Raw genomic sequence first — 21,975 nt, 5'->3', positions numbered from 1 at the left:
AAAAGGCAGCAAAATGTTAGTTATTTAATGTAGTGTATGGCAGTATTTTTAAGCCACAGATAGGGAGAAATGTGCATGTGTTTTTTTCCTTCTGTCTCGACTGGTTGGGCTGCATTGACACAACAGTTTATTCCATTTCCCTGACATTGCACATTATATTTTAGCTTCCACATGACATAAAGGCCTTTTCTGAAAATTTAGTGGAATCTTGTGAAAATTTAGCACTCATCTCCATATTAATTGGCAGTGGTGGGGTGTGTGTGTGTGTGTGTGTTTGATCTGCAAAATGGAGTGAGGGAGAAATGGTTAAATTCCCCTCCCCAGGGAATAAGACCCAAATCTGAATTTAGATTCTCCTTCACCTCAATATGGCTGTCTTTAAGCAAAGGAAAGAATGAGGCTCCACCATGAAGCCTGGGCATATCACATACTGCAGCTCCTGAGTCGTATGCTTCATATAGTAAGGATTTTTGCTATCAGATTTCTCTTACATCTCTGCTTGTCGCCTTCAGGCAATACCTGGCCAGAGTTCTTGTGCTTACTTGAGAAAGGAATGTTAATAACCCACAATATTCAAGTGGTGTGTCTCCATGGGAACTAATTGTTAGAAGATTGCTTCCTGACACTGAGAAAGGGTTGTGGGGCACATATTTCCCCCTCCCAGATAAGAATGATGGAATCTTGGTTTGTGCATGGAAATAAATAATAGAAAGGGTGGTTGGTTTTGAATCCAGAGAACAACACAAAGGGCACTTCCAGACTGTCACCGTTTGACAATTTCAGGTTTCACAGTTACATTTAAACTCTCATGCAACAAACGTGTGCCCCCGCTGCTCTTAGAAGTGAGCATAACAACATTTAAAGACAATTACAATATCTGACAAGGGCAATCTAGCCATTGCAAAATAAATTTATATAGCAAAGGAAGTACTTAAGAACATAGCAATTGAACCTTGGTATGAGAATTGGGGTGCTAAAACTGCTGACCCTTTTGATGAAATATTGTAGGGTATGAACTTAAGTATCACAACAAACAGATAAGGAAAGGCTTCTAAGGCACAATGCAAACACCTGGCCTCACTTTAGATGAAAGTCAGGGCTGGGCTTGTTTATTCTGAGAATACTTTTTTGAAATATGCTGAAGACCACACACAAAGGATTCCAAATCAGACACTCTCTCTTTTTTTTCTTCTTTTTTTTAATGTGCAGCATATTAATATATTTAAATACTTATTCCATTGCAATAGTTCTTCATTTGGCACAATTGTTCAGGTGCAGTTTAGGACAGAAAGGAAAACAACAAGAACATAATCCCCCCCCCCATAAATTCTGCAAATAATATACAACTGATATACTAACAAAGATGGTCATGAGAAATCATTATGTATTAAAAATAGACAGAAAAGTCAGGGGTAGGTAAAAATCCCACCACCACTTTTAAATACAATATCCCTAAGCCAGAAACCCCTGAGCCCAACTAGTAACCTCTGCGGATACTAGTAGAGTTTTTAACACTGCACAATGCACAATTCATTTTTTTTATCATACCAGACTGACTCCAGATGGGAATGTGCATTCAGAAACATGTTTATTTGTTCACATGGATCCACATATCTGAGGGTTATTGCTTGCGAGTGAACCCAATGTATTTCATATCTCACAGATACCAATAGATTGCATTAAAGACTCACTAGCCTGTCCTTCCAGACAATTGACTAAAATCAGAAACTTCAACAAAGTAACATTAGCAACCAAAATAGATCTAAAAAGCAGATTTCACTAAAAAGCAGAAGAAAATAAAATAGCCTTTGCCAAGTACTTAAGAGCATGCCACCAACAGATAGATCTGGGGAGGTCATTCCATTGCCAGGGCAACACAACCAAGAAAGCCTCATAGCCAATTGTTCTTCACTGAATATCTGGTGCTGGAAACTCCAAGACCAGGGTCTCTGTTATTGATTCTAATACACAGACAGGTTTGTTGGGAGAATGCAGTTTTTCATATGCTCTGGATCTGATGCTGCATTTACTGACTAGGACATCTGCTGCTTAATAAAATATTACCAAAATGCATTAGGCTCATCCAAATAATGAGTAATGTCTGAACTGAGATAAATCACGTCATATTGTCATTACAAAGATTTATTGATATTCTGATTGTCAGTGGCAAATAAACCTGCGTATTGCTCAAAGCTACCTCCAGGGTAGCGACCATGTTCCAATTACTCCCTGAGTAAAACAGAAAATATAGTTGAAAGACTTTTCCCCCCTACAAAGTATGACATTTAGAAACATTTTATGTCATATTAATGAAGAACTCTCATGTAGTTGTGTGCAATTAATTAGTCTCTAGCTTTGAAATACTGGTTAACAGTTTTCACTCAAGGAAAATGCCATATTATTGAAAACCTCAATGGGAGAATTTATACATAAATGTAACATAGTGCGTGAGAGTTTATAGATGATCTTCTGGAGGTCAATATTTCTCCGTTGGTTTCTTGATGGTTTAGACAACTGCCCCACCTAAAATGAAAGATGTCATATCAATTTAAAATAGAGGAATGCATTACCCAAAGTGCAGTGCAATGCAAATACACTAACTAGGGAGAAAACCCTGTTGAACACAATGGGACTTGCTTCCAAATAAAGACAAATGCGGAGGATTATGCTGCAAGCCCTTATAATTTGGTGAAATCCATGCACAGAACAGAGCCTATATGCTCAAAGGAACCATGAGTTTGTGTAACCACTGGTTTATCAAACTTTTACATGGCAATTGTATCTGCTGTGACTGCACTGGTAATTCTTCCAGTAAACCTGTCAAGTGTGCATTCCTAAACACAAGGGATATGCAGTGCTCTTTTTTTCTTAAAAAAAATGTTTAGGGGTACTCTAATTTTCCTACTCATATTGAAATACTGCCCATCTATGCGTACCCCTGTGTCCCCCCAGAAAAAAAGCACCGGGGATATGCAATTGTGAGCTTCCTAATGCATGTCCTTGAACACTTAAGAACTTTATTTTATGTGTGTTTATGATTCCAGCCTTAATGTAGCTTAGAAATCTGGCATGACAGAAGTTGAAACCAGAAAGATTTATTCTAAATGTTAAATAGTATTTCTCAGCTGTAGTATTTCTACTTTTGTAGAAAAGAATGCATTTCCCCCCACTCTCTTGAGTCTCTAGTTCTGCTATGGGTAATGCAGGGATTATTCTTTCTACCTCTGTTTGCTTGGAGAGTCAGATATCCCCAGTTATTCCGGAAGAGTCCAGAGTTCAGTGTTAGAGCACACACCTTGCATACCTAACATTCTGGGTTTAGGAATGTGACTCTCTGACAGTAGAGGTGGGAAATGCCTTAAAAAGAGTTGACAGAGTAAATAGTAGAAGGCTAAACCAGAGGTGGGCAGAAGGAATCTAGCAGCAAATCTCAGGGTGAATTGAAGTACCGTAGATTGGCAAGAACAAAGAATCTCTAACTCATCTCTTCAGTTTTGAATTTTCATTGCAAGTGGTTTCATCCATTAGAAACATGATTATTTTTTAGTTCATCATAGCAAATATGTAACTCTTACTACAGTTATTCTTACCTCTCGGTTTAAAACAGTATCTCTTTTTCTTGTAAGCAGTGTAGCCCGCTATCGCCCCACAGGCTAACAGCACAACTGCAATCACAACAGGAGACGAAATCTGAGCTGCCGAACTATCCACTAGAGAGAAGGGGAGGAAACACATATTTCTCTTCTGAAATATACGAATATTCTGTTTTAAGTATAGAAACTGAACCAGCACACTATGGTAGCTTCACACATGTATATTTTAAAAATTATAATAATCCGTGTCAGGGTGGTCTAATATTGTTTGTTTACTTTAGGAAAGAGAGATCTGAGTAGAACTGCTCAAAATCACAATAAAGGAAGCAATGACTGACTACCAGGCTTGGGGAAGGAGGTGTGAGGATCTGACAGAGTCTTAGAGCCCTCATACCTCCTTCCCAAACCCAGTATCTGCCAGTGAGGGCTGGGGGGCATCAAATGTTACCAAGGGCTACCAGAAAAGGCCGTGAGGGCCACATGCAGACCTCCCTGAATTAGAAGGGAAAGCAGCTACACAGACCACCAACTGGAGCATGCTCTTGATCCATGTTGGGGACATAAATGGTTTCATCCACAGATAACGCCTTCACTTGACTGCTGTTTACTGCAAACCACAACTCCAGGGGCAAATAAGTGCCTGAGGATGGGAAAGTAATTTTCAGCAGACGGGGGACCACCAGCTACTTTTTATTTGAAATGAACATGGCCGGTTTAAGGCTGTTTTTTAAAGGCCCATTTATCATAAAATGTACTTTGCTCCATAATATACGTCAACATTTTTTAAAAAAACTGTACACTAGCCTTACCAGTGTTGCCACCTTGATTTGAAATGTGGTCGTTGCCCCCTGAAATGAGAGACAGCAACAAAAACATGATTTTGGGGGGAAGAGAAATAGAGAAATGTCAAAACCACAGCAAGCTATTTAGCAAGATTTGGTTAAAAATACTCTGCTACAGTTGTGCCAGTTATTAGGCTGTTAGCTTAACCTTTTGTGCTTTCATTCTGTATCAGCAGTAAGAATAAGGACAATACATACTCCTCGGTCAATTACAACTTTTTGTAAACTCTTTGGCAGGACATTAATGTGGACATTAAGATGTTGCTAGGCCCCAACACAGGGACGCGGGTGGCACTGTAGGTTAAACCATAGAGCCTAGGACTTGCTGATCAGAAGGTTGGTGGTTTGAATCCCTATGACGGGGTGAGCTCCCATTGTTCGGTCCCTGCTTCTGCCAACATACCAGTTCGGAAGCATGTCAATGTGCAAGTAGATAAATAGGTACCACTCCGGTGGGAAGGTAAACAGCGTTTCTGTGTGCTGCTTTGGTTCGCCAGAAGTGGCTTAGTCGTGCTGGCTGTATGCTTGTTCCCTCGGCCAATAAAGCGAGATGAGCGCCGCAACCCCAGAGTCAGTCATGACTGGATCTAATGGTCAGGGGTCCCTTTACCTTTACCTAAGCCCCAACACAGATCAGCCTCAGCCACTAGCTAAGGATGAGTTGAAGTCCAACAATATCTGGAAGGCCACAGTTTTCCCATCTCTGCTCTATGAATTTCTAAGAGTGCAGCTAAAATAATGCTGATGAAATGTTGCTATGATATGTTGAGAGGAGGACTGTGAACCAGTGTGAAGGACCTGAATCACTGTAGGTTACCTGCTGGTCCTGGAGGTGGAGCTCTCCCATCGTTGAGATCCAAATCATTGAAATCACCTACAAATAATTAACATTATGGTATTAGTCCTTTTCTCCAAAGTATCCTTCCCAGCTTTTGCCAGGATGAATGCTAATATTTTGCAAACATCTTTCTTGGCTCAAAGGCAGCAACCTGCCTTCAGTCTATATCAACACCAGGGTTTCCCAAACTTAGGTCTCCAAGTGTTTTGGACTACAACTTCCATCATCCCTAGCTAGCAGGACCAGTGGTCAAGGGTGATGGGAATTGTAGTCCAAAAACAGCTGGAGACCCAAGCTTGGGAAACCCTGATCTAGAGCTAGATATAAGAAATGAGCTATCTTTAACCTCAAAGCATCCACTTGGAGTCTGTTCAAAAGCTACAATACCTAGCAGACAGACAGAAAATTGCTGTTCTAACAACAACAAAAATTGTATAACAATATATTTTCAAAAAGCACATATACTGTAAGATGTACTACCCCCATCAGTTACCCCTCCAATAGCCTTAAGTGTGTCTCAAGACAGATCTCCTTATAATCACATCAGCCACTTTGCTCCTAAACTCAGTCATAATTATCAAAATATATAGGCAACTAATTGCTTGTTTTGAATTATGGTGCTGGAGGAGACTCTTGAGAGTCCCATGGACTGCAAGAAGATCAAACCTCTCCATACTGAAGGAAATCAACCCTGAGTGCTCACTGGAAGGACAGATTGTGAAGCTGAGGCTCCAGTACTTTGGCCACCTCATGAGAAGAGAAGACTCCCTGGAGAAGACCCTGATGTTGGGAAAGATGGAGGGCACAAGGAGAAGGGGACGACAGAGGACAAGATGGTTGGATAGTGTTTTCAAGGTTACCAGCATGAGTTTGACCAAACTGCGGGAGGCAGTGGAGGACAGAGGTGCCTGGCGTTCTCTGGTCCATGGGGTCATGAAGATTCGGACACGACTAAACAACTAAACAACAACAACAATTGCTTGTTAAACAGCCTTTTGCATTTACCACAAATTATGCTTACCAGAATTAATATGGCTTCCTGGCTGTGGACGTGGACGAGGGTATGGCTGAGGGTTCGGAGGAGGACCATCTAGAAATGACAGGTACAATTTGAAGAAATGAAAAATCAAAACAAGGCATAGAATTCTTGCTTGCTTGCTTTAGCTTTTGCTGGGCTTTTGTTCTAGAAATGCCTTGGTTTCCATCTTGAAAGGTTGAGCCTAACATGCCCTAACTAGTTTTACAAGGTTTCCCTTTCCTTTTTTTAAAGTTTGGTTGAGTTAAAATCAGTCCTGATGATTATTCCTTTTTTAAAAGTTTACATAAATATCTGTGTTATGTTACAAAAACACAACATTGGACCATTGTGCTAAGGAAAAAATGGCCAATTTACTTGTGTTCTGTTGATGCTTTTGTGTCGGTAGTGAGAGCACAGATGTGGTAACCACAAGAAGCTCATGCACCCATTATTCTTTGCAAATGGTATGGATGAAAAATGCAAATCACACTAAGAAGCAAGAGTCTCAAACTTTTTCAATAGGGGATGCAACATGTGAGTCTTCTGATGCAATGCATATTTAAGGCTATAATCCTATGCACCTTGCCTGAGAATAAGGACTATTGAGCATAGTATGATTCTCAAGTAAACATTCCTAGGATTATAATATCTTGCTTGTATGGTGGTGCAAGGCCTACATACCTTCATAAATTAACTACTCCATTTTTCTGTATTGCATCCTAAATATACCTGAAACTAGACTGAAGGTATTTTGTCAATTTTAATGTTGACCCTGATTTCGCCATCACAATGAGTTCATAAATTCATAGAATGCACATGCAAAAGGGCTAAAGTCTGATTCATAACCCTGTTAATCCAGATCACGTGGATTTAAATGAGTAATGCAGAATGTGTTTAGATGAATTTAAGTTAAATTAGCATTATGAGTTTAAACCCAACTAATCAGAGTTCATTGATTTGTGGATTTGGCTGAAAAAAATATGAAAAGATTACTGCAAAATGTAGGAGATGGACAAATACTTACCACCAGCACCTATGGCATCTCCTAAGTGAAAGTCGGGATCTAAAAGAAATAAAAATATATTACAAATGGATGAGCATTATCAATGTAGATAAAATACCAGTTTTCAACAATGAATGAAAGCATTAAAATAGAAAACAAATATGAACAGTTACAACAGCCATCCCATGTCTACACCCAAACAATTCATCCCATCGTTTATAATCCATTTTTTAATCTAAAATTGGATAGGGATTCCTACAGCCCTTCAGATATTATTGAACTTCAACTCCCATCAGCCACAGCCATCAATGGTCAGTGATGATGGGAATTGTCCTACAACATAAGGAATGCCACAGGTCCCCATTCCTTAGGCTAAAGTTTACTCTCTCTCTCTCTCTCTCTCTCTCTCTATATATATATATATAGACACACACACATACACACGACACACACACACACAACTACAACAGTACACAGTGTATTTCAGGGCTGATCTGATCCGGTCAATCATGTTAAGAGAACATTTACAAAAAAAAAATCTCATAATAACAGGGAAAACTTAGGATAAAACTTAGAAAAATACTAATCTAATGGATTTCCAAAAAATTTATGCTTATATAACTCTAAATTCTTACCATTGTTTTCGTTGCCACCTCCGTGTGGTCTAAGGTCAGGATACAGCTTAGGTCTGGAGTTGCCATCTATTAAACATTTCAAGAAGTGTATCCATGAAGAAAAACAAAAAGGAAATCAGAATTAATGCTCCTTTAAAAAAATCTGTATCCTGTCTTAACTATTAAATTTTAAATCTGCCTCATTAACAATGTAAACCATTCATTTCATTATTCCCTTGGCCACCTGAATGTGGTTCATATATTTTTCTTTCCTTAGCAAGAGCATTGTTTTGACTTCCTAATTTAAGGGCAAGGGTCACTAGCCTTTATAGCCCATGAAACACATTTGAAGTTTTGGGGAAGTGCCTGATCACCAGACACAAAATGTCTACCACATCTAAAAGAGCATAAAAAGATGGAGTATAATTATAGCAACTCACCCACTGAAGGCTTTTTGGTAGCTGGAGGAGGCTTTGGGGTACCTAACACGATTAAAATTAAAGTTAGTGTATCATACAGCTTATCAAAAGCAGGGGCAACTTGATATTACATTTCTCAATCCAAGTGAGACGATTAAGGTTGAAATTCTATATTCATTTGGATGCAGGGCAGCATTTTCTTCTTTCACCTCAGGTGGCAAAATGGGACACACCACTCCTGACCTGTATATACATTGCACTGTGAAATATGATTGGCCTTTTCTTTTAAAGCAGGGGTTGGGAAGTCCAGACTTGAAGGCCAAATGTATCCACCTAAGCCCCTCAGGGACTTTTCCCTATTCCATGCCATCCTTATGCACTCTCACGTGACTGGAAGGTGTCCTTCTTGAACTGCAATAATGCTTGCTGGGATGGAAGATGGAGGGGTGAGTGGGTGTGTTAGAAACTTCTGACTTTTCCATGGCTGAAATGTAGCCTGCCATGTGAAGATAAGTATTACGTTTGCCCAATTTTGCCTCGAGCCCCTTCTGCCACAGTGCCCAGGTGGTTCCTCATGCAGGAATGTGGTCCCTGGACTGAAGAAGATGTTCCCACCCCTGCTTTAAAGTAGAAGGAACTCCCAATGGCCCCTCTAGATTTATATTTTGTCATCTCCCTTCTCCCAGATAGCAAGTAGCTGATGCTGGATACCCCTGATCCAATCAAGAAGAATCACACTTCATGGCATGTAAAATTATGTTTAAAATGAAGAATTATTGGGCCAATATCCAACTGCATCTTCTGTAAATTCTCCTTCAAACTCTACTCCTGGGTAAAGAAGGTGCCTTCCAGAACCCCAAACTCATTCTTTGAGTTTCCCTGTGCTAAAAAAAGTTTGCTATTTAGATAGAAAGACGAGTTTCTAAAAAACAACAATCCCCAAAACAACAACAACATGTACACACAATGGCATCTGTTGAAGGATTCTGGGAGGATTATGCATATGTAGTTCTCTGCATAGGTTGTTGGGTGGGAAGGACAAATAGTTTAGGAAAAGTTAGGATATGCATAATTTACATACATGCTCCTTTGAATCCTAGATTTGGGTTTCGCTTTTGGTCATGACCAGAAGAGGGAGATCTCTACCAAATCATATTAAACATGTTCTGCCTCTTTTTAAAATTTCTTTTAAAAATAATAACAAGAATAAACATAAAAATGACTAATCTTGAACTGCAGCATTTGTTTACTTCTTTTAGACCCTTTTGTTAATTGTGTTTTGTTTCTTCAGAAAATCTACCCAGGATTCCACATTTATTTCTGCACAACGATCTCCAGTTTTGCCATTGACTTAAGCTGAAAGAGGAGTCACTTCAGTTTGATGTTTAGATCAAAAAAATAATATTTAAAATTATTTTTGCCAGGAACCTTACCTTTGTCAAGAGCATCTGCTAAGTCAAAGTCATCATTGCCTATCAAAAGAACACAATAATTTAGAAAGACATTGTAACAGAATGCAACACTTCAATCTGCCTTGTCTCCCCAGAATATCTGCCAAGGATTCTGGCCTGCTATAATAGCATGATGGCAGACGTGTAGCCTGAGCTTTATATAAAATTTGAAAGATTGTGGTTGCTCTGAGTTAAACTAGTCTGGAAGGAACCCAAAATGAACTTTCCCCTCTCCAACTTGATATTAGTAAATTTTATCTTCTATTCTGTTCCTAATGATTCCCATCACGGAATGCGCCTTCTTCCACAGCTGTTGTACCCAGGTCCCATGGAAGATGGCATGACTGATGCAGTTGGCCCATTTGATTCAAAACAGGAACTCTCAGAAATGAAACATAATGATCTCATTTACAGAATCACACTAGCTTAATTCATCAGAATGAGCATGAAGCATGTGATGTAGCCTCTAGAGTCTAGAAAACAGTTTGGCTGCAACTCCAAAAAGCTTGTTTACAAATTCCCAAAGTAAACTTAATGGAAGTGTTTGAAAACAAGTATTTTGGTTTGCAGGTATCGTTTCCCTCCCAAAACAAAAAGGATGTTTTCAATGGTGCCATGATGCCAATGTGCCATCAAGATTTCTTCCTGAAGTCTTGAATTCTCTCCTCCTGTTGCATGGTGGCAAACCTCTTGAAACTAAAGGGACTTTCATAAACTGTGAATATTGGATAGTAGAAGATTATACCTGGCATGCCCAATATCTTAAGATATGCTTAAGATATCCAATCAGGTATATTATAACTGTTTGCTCAGCACAGAGTTCAACTATGGAACTCACTCTCAGGGGAGGCAGTAATTCTGGTTTTGTCCCCATTCTCCTCTCTGCTGAACCCTCCAACAGCAACACTGATACTAAGATGGAGGAAGGAAATAGTGCCACCCACTGAACTGGTTGTAGACAAGTGATGGTTGCCTGAAGGCAAACTGCAATTGTTCTACTAGACTGAAATTGTGAGGTTGTGTTCTGTTGGTGAAGCAGGCAAGCAAACAAGCAGGGATTTGAGGAGCTTCTGGGCCAGGATGGTAAAAACTGGGGGTGCCATACAAATTAGAAAGAACCGTTTAAACTTGGGTCCAAAGCAGAACTGAAAAGTGCAATAGAAATGATTAATAATAATATGGATGCGGTGACATTGTTTCATTAAGACCTCTTCCTGTCTGTGCTCTAGTTAATCTGTAGTCTTTCCATCACTCTGCAAGTTAAGCAAATGAGGCATTAGGAAAGACAAAGCACTGTAGCACATAGGAAATGTGAAACGGTGAAATAATTCCACTTTAAGTGCCAATAGAACTGCAGCAGTATAAAATCTGATTGATGTATTCACATAACATTGAGGGGAAAGCAGAAACAAAATTGCTTTTAGCATAGCTACAGTTGCTGTGCAGATCAGGAGACTAAAAAACAAACAAAACAAAGCTGCTACACTGGAAAACTTTACATTGTTTCTGATCAGAGTTGTGATGGCACTTTCTCCTAGCTTTGGGGGTTTTTTTGCGACGGGGTGGGATTCTCTAGAGCCTATGCATTTATAATTCTGGATTGAATCTGAGGCTGAGTACATACCACATATTTAAAGTGCATCTTCCACCCTACAAAGAATCTTGAAAACTGTCATTGCTTAAGGTGCTGGGAACCGTGGCTCTGTGAGAAGAAAACTACAGTCCCCAGAATTATCAGATGGGGGTACTTTCAATGTATTGTGTGTATGTAGTTGTACATTCACTTTGGATCTGGAAAAATCAACAAGAAGTGACATTTCTCATCCATTCTTACTTAATAACAATGTCTTCTGAATTGGGAAGAAGCCCAATTCAGTGACAAATTCATCTCTCCACACCACTTTTTTTTTTTTAATACTGTGAGTAGTTCACAGTCTCTTGGAAGCCCTGCCATATATAAACAAATTTTAGATTTTAGTTGCTCTTCAGTGCCCAGCAAATGCCTGCTGTTGAGGGGAAAATGCTGATGTATCAATGTGCTAAAAGCCACACAGTGTTGTGAATAAATGTTCCGATCTATTTTGTGCATGTGTGGTGAAATCACAGGACCACAGGGTAAGAAATGGCATCTTGAGTTAAGACAGAAAGTGGTGAACCACACTGTGCATCTGGTCAGAACCACAGTGCTTCAATAGCAATCAGCCATAATAACCAACAACCATGCCAGCTCCTTAACTGTTCCTCTGAATCTGCCTCTAGAAAATATAATGTTAGGACAGTCTAATAAACTGATCTGGATGCTGAAGTAGTAAGATGTTATTAGATGCCCAAGATCCATCAGTCTTGATCAGCATGGCCAGTGATCAGTGGTGATGGGAGTTGTAGTCCATTCCATTGGCGTGCAGTGAAATTTTTCACAGGAGAATAGTTAGGACCAGAGGCACTAGCTTGCAAGCATAACCAATGCTCACCTTGGACATTGCAACATCCTGACACCGTGTGCATGAGCATTGTGCCCCCCTCCCTAGACTAGGCAGAAGCTTCATGATCTTTGGGAAGGAGACACCAGAGGAACATTTAGGGGATTAGCCTAGTTCCCCTAGTCCACTGACGGCATACCACTGGTTCAATAACTTCTGGAGGACCACAGGATTCCCATTCCCACCCTAGAGCATCCTTAGATTCCACTGACAAGCCATGAAACACCTGAGGTCTGGGATCACTCGGGAAATCCCAGTGTGGTGATGCAAGGACAGTTTACACTAGAAGCTGTAGGCGATATCATCAATGTAAAAGGCCATAGGTGAGTAGTAGGCCATTTGCTTTGCATGCAAAGAAGATCTCAGGCTCAACCCCATACCTGAATGGCATCTCCAGGTAGGGCTGAGAATGACCAGCATGTGAACCCTAGAGAGCTGCTGTCAGTTGGTGTGTAGACCATACTGAGCTGGATAGACCAATGGGTCTATTAAGTATAAGGTAGCTACCAGTGCTCCTAATTCAAATGCTTGGAGTCGTGCAGGCAGTGCAAATGGATTGGTAAAAATAGTCCTTTTCTGATAACAACAGACAATCTCACCCAAAGCACCTCCTCTGTGGAACATCTGTACATACCCAAACAGCAGAGCGCCAGTTTCTTTTTATTGTACTGCTTTCTTCCAACAAATCTGTGTTGAACAGCGGATGAATATTTTGAAAAGCCAGCAATATATTCTGTCTAAAGGGAAACTCATACCCTCCAACAGTTCACCAATTACAAAAGGGACGTCCCATTCCATAATGATAACTTTACTATTTATATGCCACACATCTTACTGGGTTGCCCCAGCCACTCTGAGCAGCTTCCAACATATATATTTTTTTAAAAAATTAAACTTTTTTAATAAAAAAAATTCCCTTCAGATGGCTTGAAGGTTGGTTAACTCCACACCCTCCAACATTTCTCCAATGAAAATAGAGACATCCTTAGGAAAAGTTGGACTTTCCGGGATCAAATCAGAAACCGGGACAGTTTATTTAAATCAGGGATGTCCCTGGAAAATTGGGACAATTGGAGGGCCTAGAAACTATCCTGAAAATCTGGAAACATGAGTAGGGTTGCTTTCTAATGACAAAAAATGGAACATGGGCAGCTTCAGTGAATGAAAAATGGGTAATCATTCTCCTCTCCAGTGATTTTTGCACTGGAGTATCCGTATTTTAAAACTGGAGGAAATAGGATGTGATAAGTGACTTCCTGGATGACACAAGCACCTCATTACTCAGTTCCCTCTAGACACCGTTATCGAGGCAATTTGCATGGCAATCTCAATAGGTACCTCATTACTGGCTTTTGAGCGGTTCTGCAGTTGGAGTGCAGGAAAATGCAACTTTGTGAGGGAAATGGCTATGTTGACACAGAAGATAGAGGCATGCAGGGCACTCAAAGAAGAATCACACACATACATTCATGGTTTGGGGGAGCAAAGTCTATTATTAGGGCATCAATGATTTAATTCATGCTATATTGAATTTTACTATACTGTGATTAACAGCCGGAGGAGATAATGAAGCAGAAGGGAGAAAACAGAGAGCAACCAGTCTCTTGGTATCCTTGCTGCAGTATGAAATCATTTTCTTTTGTCTTATCTAAGAGCGAGAATTGCAAGGGAATATAGAAATAAATTCTGGGGAAACAGGTGGCCCTTTATGCAATATTGTCAATAAAATAATTACCTCCCACAAAAGCAAATTCAGGTAGGTTTTGAGTTTTTATAAAAGAAATGTTGTAATTTTCTGCTAAGTTCTATTTACGTGTGGAATATTATCATCTGAAGGTTTTTAAAAATAAAAAACAGTTATGTTGATCATTGTTAATAATGGATATATATATAGAAATATATATAGGAATAGCATCCTTTATAGCACCACCAAAGTCTGCTTTGTTCAGGAGAGTCACTACAAAAAAGCAATGATAGATGATAGATAGATGATAGATAGATGATAGATGATAGATAGATAGATAGATAGATAGATAGATAGATAGATAGATAGATAGATGATAGATAGATAGATAGATGATAGATAGATGATAGATAGATAGATAGATAGATAGATAGATAGATAGATAGATAGATGATAGATAGATAGATAGATAGATAGATAGATAGATAGATAGATGATAGATAGATAGATGATAGATAGATATAGATAGATATAGATAAGAAAAATGACATTGCAATGGGGGAATGGTGCAATCCTGCATTATTTCTCTTTCTTTCATAGCTTTATCTGTGGGCAAGCACACACAAAAATGTAACACTCTAAAAACAGCTTCAAGCTGCACAGGTAGCAGTATTTGTGACATATTATCAACAGTCAAAGAACAACCAACTGCATTTCTGTTACTGAAACGTAGATTGGCAGGCCTTTGACCCTTCCTGTTTTGCGGTCTCTCCCCCACTTTAGCTCCTCATTATTGGCTTAAAAGTTACAGAAGCACAGACTTGGAAGGGACTATGGGCCTCATCAAATCCAACCTCGTATTCACCCAGGAACCTTGTAACATATCCAATCATGGAAATGGTTTCAGCTGGGTGCGTTTTCCTAAATTGAGCATGTACTATGGACAGGGAAAACAGGTTGATCAGCAGCAATGTCAACAACGACTTAAGACAGTGGCTCATAAGCCAAGGGAAGAGAAGACAATGATAAAGAAGAGTGAAAGAGGTGGCTTATGATTCAGAGGCCATGACTAACTTCCAAGAGGATGGCAGGCACAGACTCATGAACATGTCCCTTCCTCACCAGCAGGTTGTCAACATGACTCATCATCTTGAAGCCATGAGGTGAGATTAGCATTCATGATGACATTTAAACGACACTTGAAGATTGGGACTTTGAGAGAAAGGTGTGGAACATGTGACTGCAGTCCTCATGTCAGCTTTTTTGTGCCCTAGATGTGTATTTGATACTGTGCTTGAAGCAGAGTCTAGTTTGGACCAAGGATAATGGATACCCAGATGTAGATAGATAATGAAATAATGTAGATAGATAATGAAATAGTTTCCAAAGCAATCAGGATGCATTTATACAGCAAACAGGGCTATCAGGGCTATATGTGGACCTGAAACAGAGGATTGACAGGACTTCACTGTGGAGCATGGACTACTTGGAAATAATCTAGTCCTATGTTTGGCCTTGGGGGCCTGACATTTTAGGGAAGGGTGGGCACTCAAGTCAAGTGCAAATCAGTAGTATCAAAAAGAAGTATTGGTAATGAGGTTTCACTACAAATAGTCCCTCAAGAGGAGATCACGGAAATCCTAAAGCAGACTATGGATTCTGACATAGGAGCAATATACATTATTATTATTAATCGTCGTCATCGTATAATACCACCCTTCATCCAAAGATCTCAGGGCAGTTCACAACATAAAAATACAACTGTTGAATTGAATATGTCCTATAAAATACACCATTCAATATTCAGGCTGCATTTGAAAACTGAAGTCTTACAAAGTGTCATGAAGAGGCAACTCCCCGTCTAATTTTTTTGTAGAACAAGAAAGTCCACATACCAAACTTAATGAGACGGTGTGGATTATCATTCTTCACCTACTCGGATGAACTTTCTTCGTCTCTGGAAGACTGTCATCCTTTCAGTCATTCATTAGTTATGTGATAAATTGAAAAGCTTGTCCAGCACACCAGTTTTCAGGCAATTATCATTCATTTCAGAAAAAATGGACTAACTTTTGTAAATTAGGACTGTTAGCATTAATGAATTAAGTTTTAAAATGCATGAGTCAGAAAAACAGCTTGTTCAATAATGCTCAAGACGAAACACTAGATCAGGAGTTTCCAAGCCACATAATAGAGCTGTATGGATGATGCACCTATATTAATACAAATATCACTTTTTTGGGCAAGAGCTTGCATTCCTCTCTCTTCTCATTCTGGTAAAGACTTTCACTTGCAATTCAGAGTTTGCAAACAGCGACTGTTCATTGCAGGCCTTGGGTTGTTTCTGCTTCCATAGTTTGTAATAGCAAAGCCATACCTAGGTCTATAATCTTGCTAGATTTTGCCTCCTGCCTCTGCCCTCTCCCTCCACTGCATGCAAAAATAAAAAATGCAATCTCATGAGAATACCTACAGATGATTGGTACTATTGGAAGTCTGAACTCATTACATTATGTATTTAAAAAGCTTGTTGGTGCTTTTTTTAAAAAAAAAAAGAAAAATGAAAATATAGCGGTACTGATTATAATGCTAGTAAGCAGCTTCCAGGTTGCAGTAAAAGGGCTTGACGTTGTAAAAAAAAAAAAGCAAAATGAATATGACCAAGTTGTACAATCCTCTTTTGTACCCAAATGTAAAGCTCTAATAATTACAGCTGAATACACTTCCGTTAAGTAGACTTTCTAACAGAAAGAGGTGGCCACCTCAGGAAGGTGATTTTGGGTATAATGGAAAGGCAGCAAAGGGTTCTCTCCCCACCCCACCCCACCCCACCCCGCCGCCGCCTCAGTGTATCATTTTTATCTGTTATTGCTTGTGGGATTTTCTGCCTCAGGTGCCAAAATAATGTGACCAGCCTTGGGTAAGGTTCCCCTTACTAGAGATAAGACATTTTGCTGCCTGAGGCAGAGCAACAAATTCTTCCTTAAGTTGCATTTAAAGCACATTCTCCCCACCCCCAGCAAAAATCATGGGAACTCTAGTTTATTCCTCACAGGGCTGTAAGTCCCAGCCATTTAGCAAACTACAATTCCCAGGATTCTTTTGGAGGAGGGCATTTTATTTAAATTGGCTTTAAATGTATGGTGTGTATACAGCCTCAGTGAAACAAGGTTCTGGGCTTACTCCCAAATATGTGTTGATGGGAGTTAATCTTAAATTAAGATTACCATACAACCAGAATTTCTGGAATACTGCAGCTGCATAGAATCAAGGAATCATAGAATCATAGAGTTGGAAGAGACCACAAGGGCCATCGAGTCCAACCCCCTGCCAAGCAGGAAACACTATCAGAGCACTCCTGACACATGGTTGTCAAGCCTCTGCTTAAAGACCTCCAAAGAAGGACACTCCACCACACTCCTTGGCAGCAAATTCCACTGTCGAACAGCTCTTACTGTCAGGAAAAGCAGTGTCCGGGTGGAAATCAGGAAAACACTCAGCTACTTTTCTGTCTAGATTTTAACTTTTTGAAATATGGCAACCTTAGCTTAATTAAGACCAAATATTGTGTTTGCCGATGTGCTTCATGACAATGTTCTGATCCAATGAAAAAGTTAACACCACATGATACAAAGAACCACAGTTGGTTGATGTTTACATCTTAGAGCTATTTAGCTGGAAAATGGCTCCTTTGTTGGAAATGAACTGCAAAATAATAAAAATAATATTTTGTTGTTGTTATTTACAATCCAAAGAAATTACTGGGCAACACCACTTATGTATATCTCTTACAGAACTGAGCTCTTTAATTATTATTAATGTTAGATGCCCCTGCGCTAACCAGAGGCGGAGCTAGCTGCTCCAGCACCTGGAGAGGCACACATGCTGTGCACCCAGGGGTGGGGACATGGGGGCGGGGTGAGTGTCCCAGGGGGGTGCCACGGCGAGTGTCCCAGGGGTGAGCTGCCCATAGGGGGTATAGCAAGCCACCCATGACGGGCTGTTTCCTGGGCGGTGGGGTGGGGGGAGAGCCACACCGCTTTGCCAGCAGCATTCCTCCATTCCCTCTTCTTTTTGACAGCTCAGGGGAGGCTCCCCCACCCGGAAGCAGCCCGGGAGCAGGAAAAATGGCGCGCCACCTGCCCACAACTCCCAAGCCTCCCCCGAGCTGTCAAAATGAAGGGGAGAAGGCAGCCGATAAAGTGGCGCAGCTCCGCCCCTTCCCCTGATGGCTTGGGGTAGGCTTGGGAGTCGCGGCCAGGTGGCTCACCAAATGTCACCCCCCCTCAGTGATGACACCCAGGGTGGGGCACCCCACCGCCTCCCTTTCCTCCACCCCTGGCTCTAACTATCATAGACATGTGTTTGAAAGTTTATTTTTCCTTATTGGAGAAATACGTACATACCAGGGGAAATAGAAGCCTTATTAAAATCTGAATCTTCCAGCCTGTTTGAATTATCTTATTCAGTCATTTTCTTTTTTAGCCACCCCAGGTTTTTATTTACTTAACGTTTACAGACTGCTGTTCAAATGAAGCTTGTTCAGAAGGCAGCTTACAACAACTTAAAATACTTTTTAAAAAACTCTATATAAAAGCTATCGTTAAAACAACAAACATGCAAACTGCATACAAGCAAAAGTAAGAAACTGCCATTACGCTTAAATGCCAAGTGGAATGAAATAATCTTCAGATGTCCACTGAAGGTAACCAAAGGGCATCTTTGGGGATATTAATCCACAACTCTGGAACCAATAGAGAAAAAGACCTGCTCCTCGGGGATGATCTCAACCATCTCACCTTCCCAAAGGAGGGAAGCTGGAGCAGGCTTTCATGAGCAGACCTGAAGGCCCTGGTGGCTTCCTATGCAAATACTCCCTGATACACCCAGAATGCAGAGGTCTGTAAACAAACTGTTTGCCAATATGGATGTTTTAGATGTCTTTTCACCAGCCTATGAGTGTCAAGAGATGGGGAGCCATGTTCTGTGCAGCTGCTGCTTCAGAACAATTGTCAAGAGCAGCCCAATGGGTTTAAACCAATGTGGAGATCACAGAGGTAGGAATGTGGGTAAATATATTCTCTTCCAGCAGCAGGAGGTGGAGCTGGCAAAGTAATATGTTGCGTACGGGGCACTCTTGTCCACATCTACCATCTGATGGTTGGAAGAGCACCACCACCCACCCCAAAGTTTGAGAGAGAGAGAGATAATCTGTATCTTTTCATCCTAGGCATAAAATGCAGGAAGGACCACATCATCAACAAATTACGAGCCTATTGGGGCTTAATGCTTCATTGATCACCCCATGCCAGATATGAAAAGAGCCACAAGGGCTTCTTACCTGTGACCGTGAGCAGAAAGCAACCTGCACACAAAAGGGCAGCTGCCAACTTCACCATGGCCTTGCTTGTCATCCTTTTGTCTGAAGTGGATAAAGGAGTCACAGCTCTACAGTTCCTTTCCTTGTTTCGTTAAGAAGAAAGACCCCCACGCAGATGATGACTGTATACTCCCATGAACCGTTTGTGGTCTTGCAGGTGTCCTACCGAGAAATCCACGTCACACGCAGGAGAAAAGGTTTGGAAGGTGTCAAAAGCTGATTGCAAAGTATCTCAAGCAAACAGTTGGCAGCTGCATTATACAACACCCACATCTGCATCCATTCACCTATGAGCAAGAGGCATGTAGATTCAGGAAAAGGGAGGGACCAGCTCTTTGCAGCCAGTCAAAAAGCACAAATTAAGGCTTTCCCCAGCTCACCTCCCTTCCCACAGAGAAGACACTCAGCGTTCAGAAATAATTGTCATATGATTAAGCAGCCAAGCAGGGTGTGGCATAAGTATGCATTATGCTAATCCCCAGCAGAAGGAAAATGTCTGTGAAGCAAGCTCAACCAACTTCTTGTAAAATCACCAGAGAGCTGTGGGTCACATCTTTGCTTTGCAGAGAATGAGTGCAAAGCGTCAAGGAGGATCCCCTTGTTGAATTCCCCATCTGTTATTACAATCATTGAGACAGAGAAAGGATGGAACGAAAGCCCAAACTATACACAGGCTACCTGTAAACAAGCTGTCAAAACATGTCCAGGCCATCTGTAGGTGTTGCACCGCAAGAACTTGAAAAGCTCCCCTGATTGAAAGCTTGGTTCGCTCAGCTGCTCATGAATCATAAGATTCAACTGAAAAAAAGAGAGCAAGTTTCCTCACATTTTGACCAGCAGCAGAGCTTGCATGGGACAAAGCACAGAAGAAATAACTTGGAATTAACATGCTGCAAAACAGCAACTAAAGTTGCACATTATACAGCCAACCATTTAGTACCAAGATGCAGGGTGATCATGTAAGATTAGTTTTGAGTAGGCATGAGTAGTTTTGGCAGGCTTATGCTTTCCGATAATGCCGCCCTCTTTAAAAGACCAACAGTGCTGAATATACTGCTGTGGAGAGTCAAGCCGTTTGTCTTCAGTGCATTTTATGACTATATATATAGACATAAACATATAGACACCCCCACAGTCTTTCCTGCAAGGAAATCAATGCCGAGATACATATTTCTCCCCATTTTATCTTCACAATAACTCTGCGAGGTAGGCTAGGTGGACAGATAGGACTGGCTTAAAATCATAAAGGTAGCTACAATCCAAGGCCACTAGCCATGTGTGATGGCCTGGGACTCGGGCTCGGAACCAGAGGAGACTCAGTCTGCACCGGATCCTTTGCCTCAGGCATCATCTGAACCAAGTCTGACTCCTAATCCTGAAGAGTCCCAGTCTGCACAGGTTCCCCTGCAACAAACACTAGCTGGGCTGAGTCAGGGGCCTGAGGTTGCCCTGGCTCCAGATGTGGGGATTACCTCATTGCCTTCAGCTGGGCCATCACTTACAGCTGCTCTACTACCAGTTTGGTCAGGGGAGGCTGAGGCGGTCTCTGGGTCTAGTAACCCACCTACGTCTCCCGAGCTGCAGAGACTAAGGTCTGAGAGAAGGAGAGACCTGAGTACTCGCAGGAGGAGTGCTCGCTTTCTGGCGAAACAGGGAGGTGAGTCACCAGGGGATCAGGCCCAGCCGCTACCCTGACAAAAAGGCTGTTGGACCTTGCCCCACGTTGCGGGAGCAACATTGCTGTATGCTAGATCCTGCCTGAGATCCTGTACCTGTCCTTGCCTGGTTTCCTGCCTTGGCCCTGTCAGACTGACTCCCAGTGGAACCTTCGGATTCTGGACAGGTCCTGGACTGCATTTCATAGGTTACCCCCGGGCCCAGCACACCATGATGGCTGCGTACTACTTTCAGGATCAGAGGAAGTATCTGTATACTACTTCAGAACCTGCATTTCTGTACACATTACTTGTCTAGAGATAGGCATTGAAAAATTCAGAGAAGAGTGGATTTCAAGGCTGATTTTGTTTTGGTTCATGTAATGTTTCAGAAAGTGTGAATTAGGGTTAGGGTATCAGCTTTGAATGTGATCTGAATCCATTTTCTTCCCCATCCCTACTCACTACTTCTTCAAACAAATGGCAGAATCCAGAATGCCCATTTTTGGCACAGGCACATTTTTGTGCATGGAGTGATGGAGAAGGGGGGAAAGGGCTGTTCCAGGATCTTCAGCCCTGGGCCTGGTCTCCCAAACTATTATCTTTCTGGGGCTCTTCTACCTGGGACACTCGTGTTGTATTGGTCAACTTGCAGTGGGCAACAGAATGAGAAAGCAGCCAGTCACAGGCAGGTATTGAAGTGTGTGCCCCTCTGATCCAAACAAATGGAAAATAAACTGATACTTCACAACCTAAGAGGGGACCAGAGTTTAACTAAGATTGGTGTTTATTTTATAAATAATGAGTATGTGCCTACTTTCCATGACTGACACAGATTGCAGATTTGGAATCAAGTTGGCATACAACCATTACTTTCGATCATAGCATAAACACAGCCCTGCTTATGTTCAGTGACAATTTTTCCTGGCTGGCAACGTGTTGCTGTTTACATCAGGGCAAGGCTTTGAGGTGAATAAAGATAGAGGAGGCAACACTGG

General features: G+C 41.1%; 1 protein-coding gene across 2 annotated transcripts; it reads right to left on the bottom strand.

The window, feature by feature from the left end:
- Positions 1-1,566: 1,566 nt before the first annotated feature.
- XG (Xg glycoprotein (Xg blood group)) lies at positions 1,567-20,124 on the bottom strand. Of its 2 annotated transcripts, XM_081907741.1 has the most exons (11): positions 20,001-20,124; positions 19,284-19,484; positions 9,761-9,799; positions 8,349-8,390; positions 7,930-7,995; positions 7,316-7,354; positions 6,295-6,363; positions 5,253-5,309; positions 4,403-4,441; positions 3,591-3,710; positions 1,567-2,523 (listed from the first exon to the last, which is right to left on the bottom strand). In XM_081907741.1, exons 2-11 carry the CDS (start codon positions 19,354-19,356, stop codon positions 2,507-2,509), a joined length of 561 nt encoding a protein of 186 aa, XP_081763867.1. In that variant the 5' UTR covers positions 19,357-19,484; positions 20,001-20,124; the 3' UTR covers positions 1,567-2,506. The 2 variants fall into 2 exon arrangements, with proteins under 2 accessions (XP_081763867.1, XP_081763866.1); XM_081907740.1 differs by lacking the exon at positions 20,001-20,124 and having other exon boundaries at positions 19,284-19,725.
- Between the last annotated feature and the right edge of the window lie 1,851 nt (positions 20,125-21,975).

This window comes from Podarcis melisellensis, assembly GCF_964234715.1.
Source record: "Podarcis melisellensis genome assembly, chromosome: 4".
NCBI classification, from domain to species: domain Eukaryota; kingdom Metazoa; phylum Chordata; class Lepidosauria; order Squamata; family Lacertidae; genus Podarcis; species Podarcis melisellensis.
The sequence above is the reverse complement of the archived record's forward strand: the minus strand, read 5'-3'. Positions and strand labels throughout refer to the sequence as shown.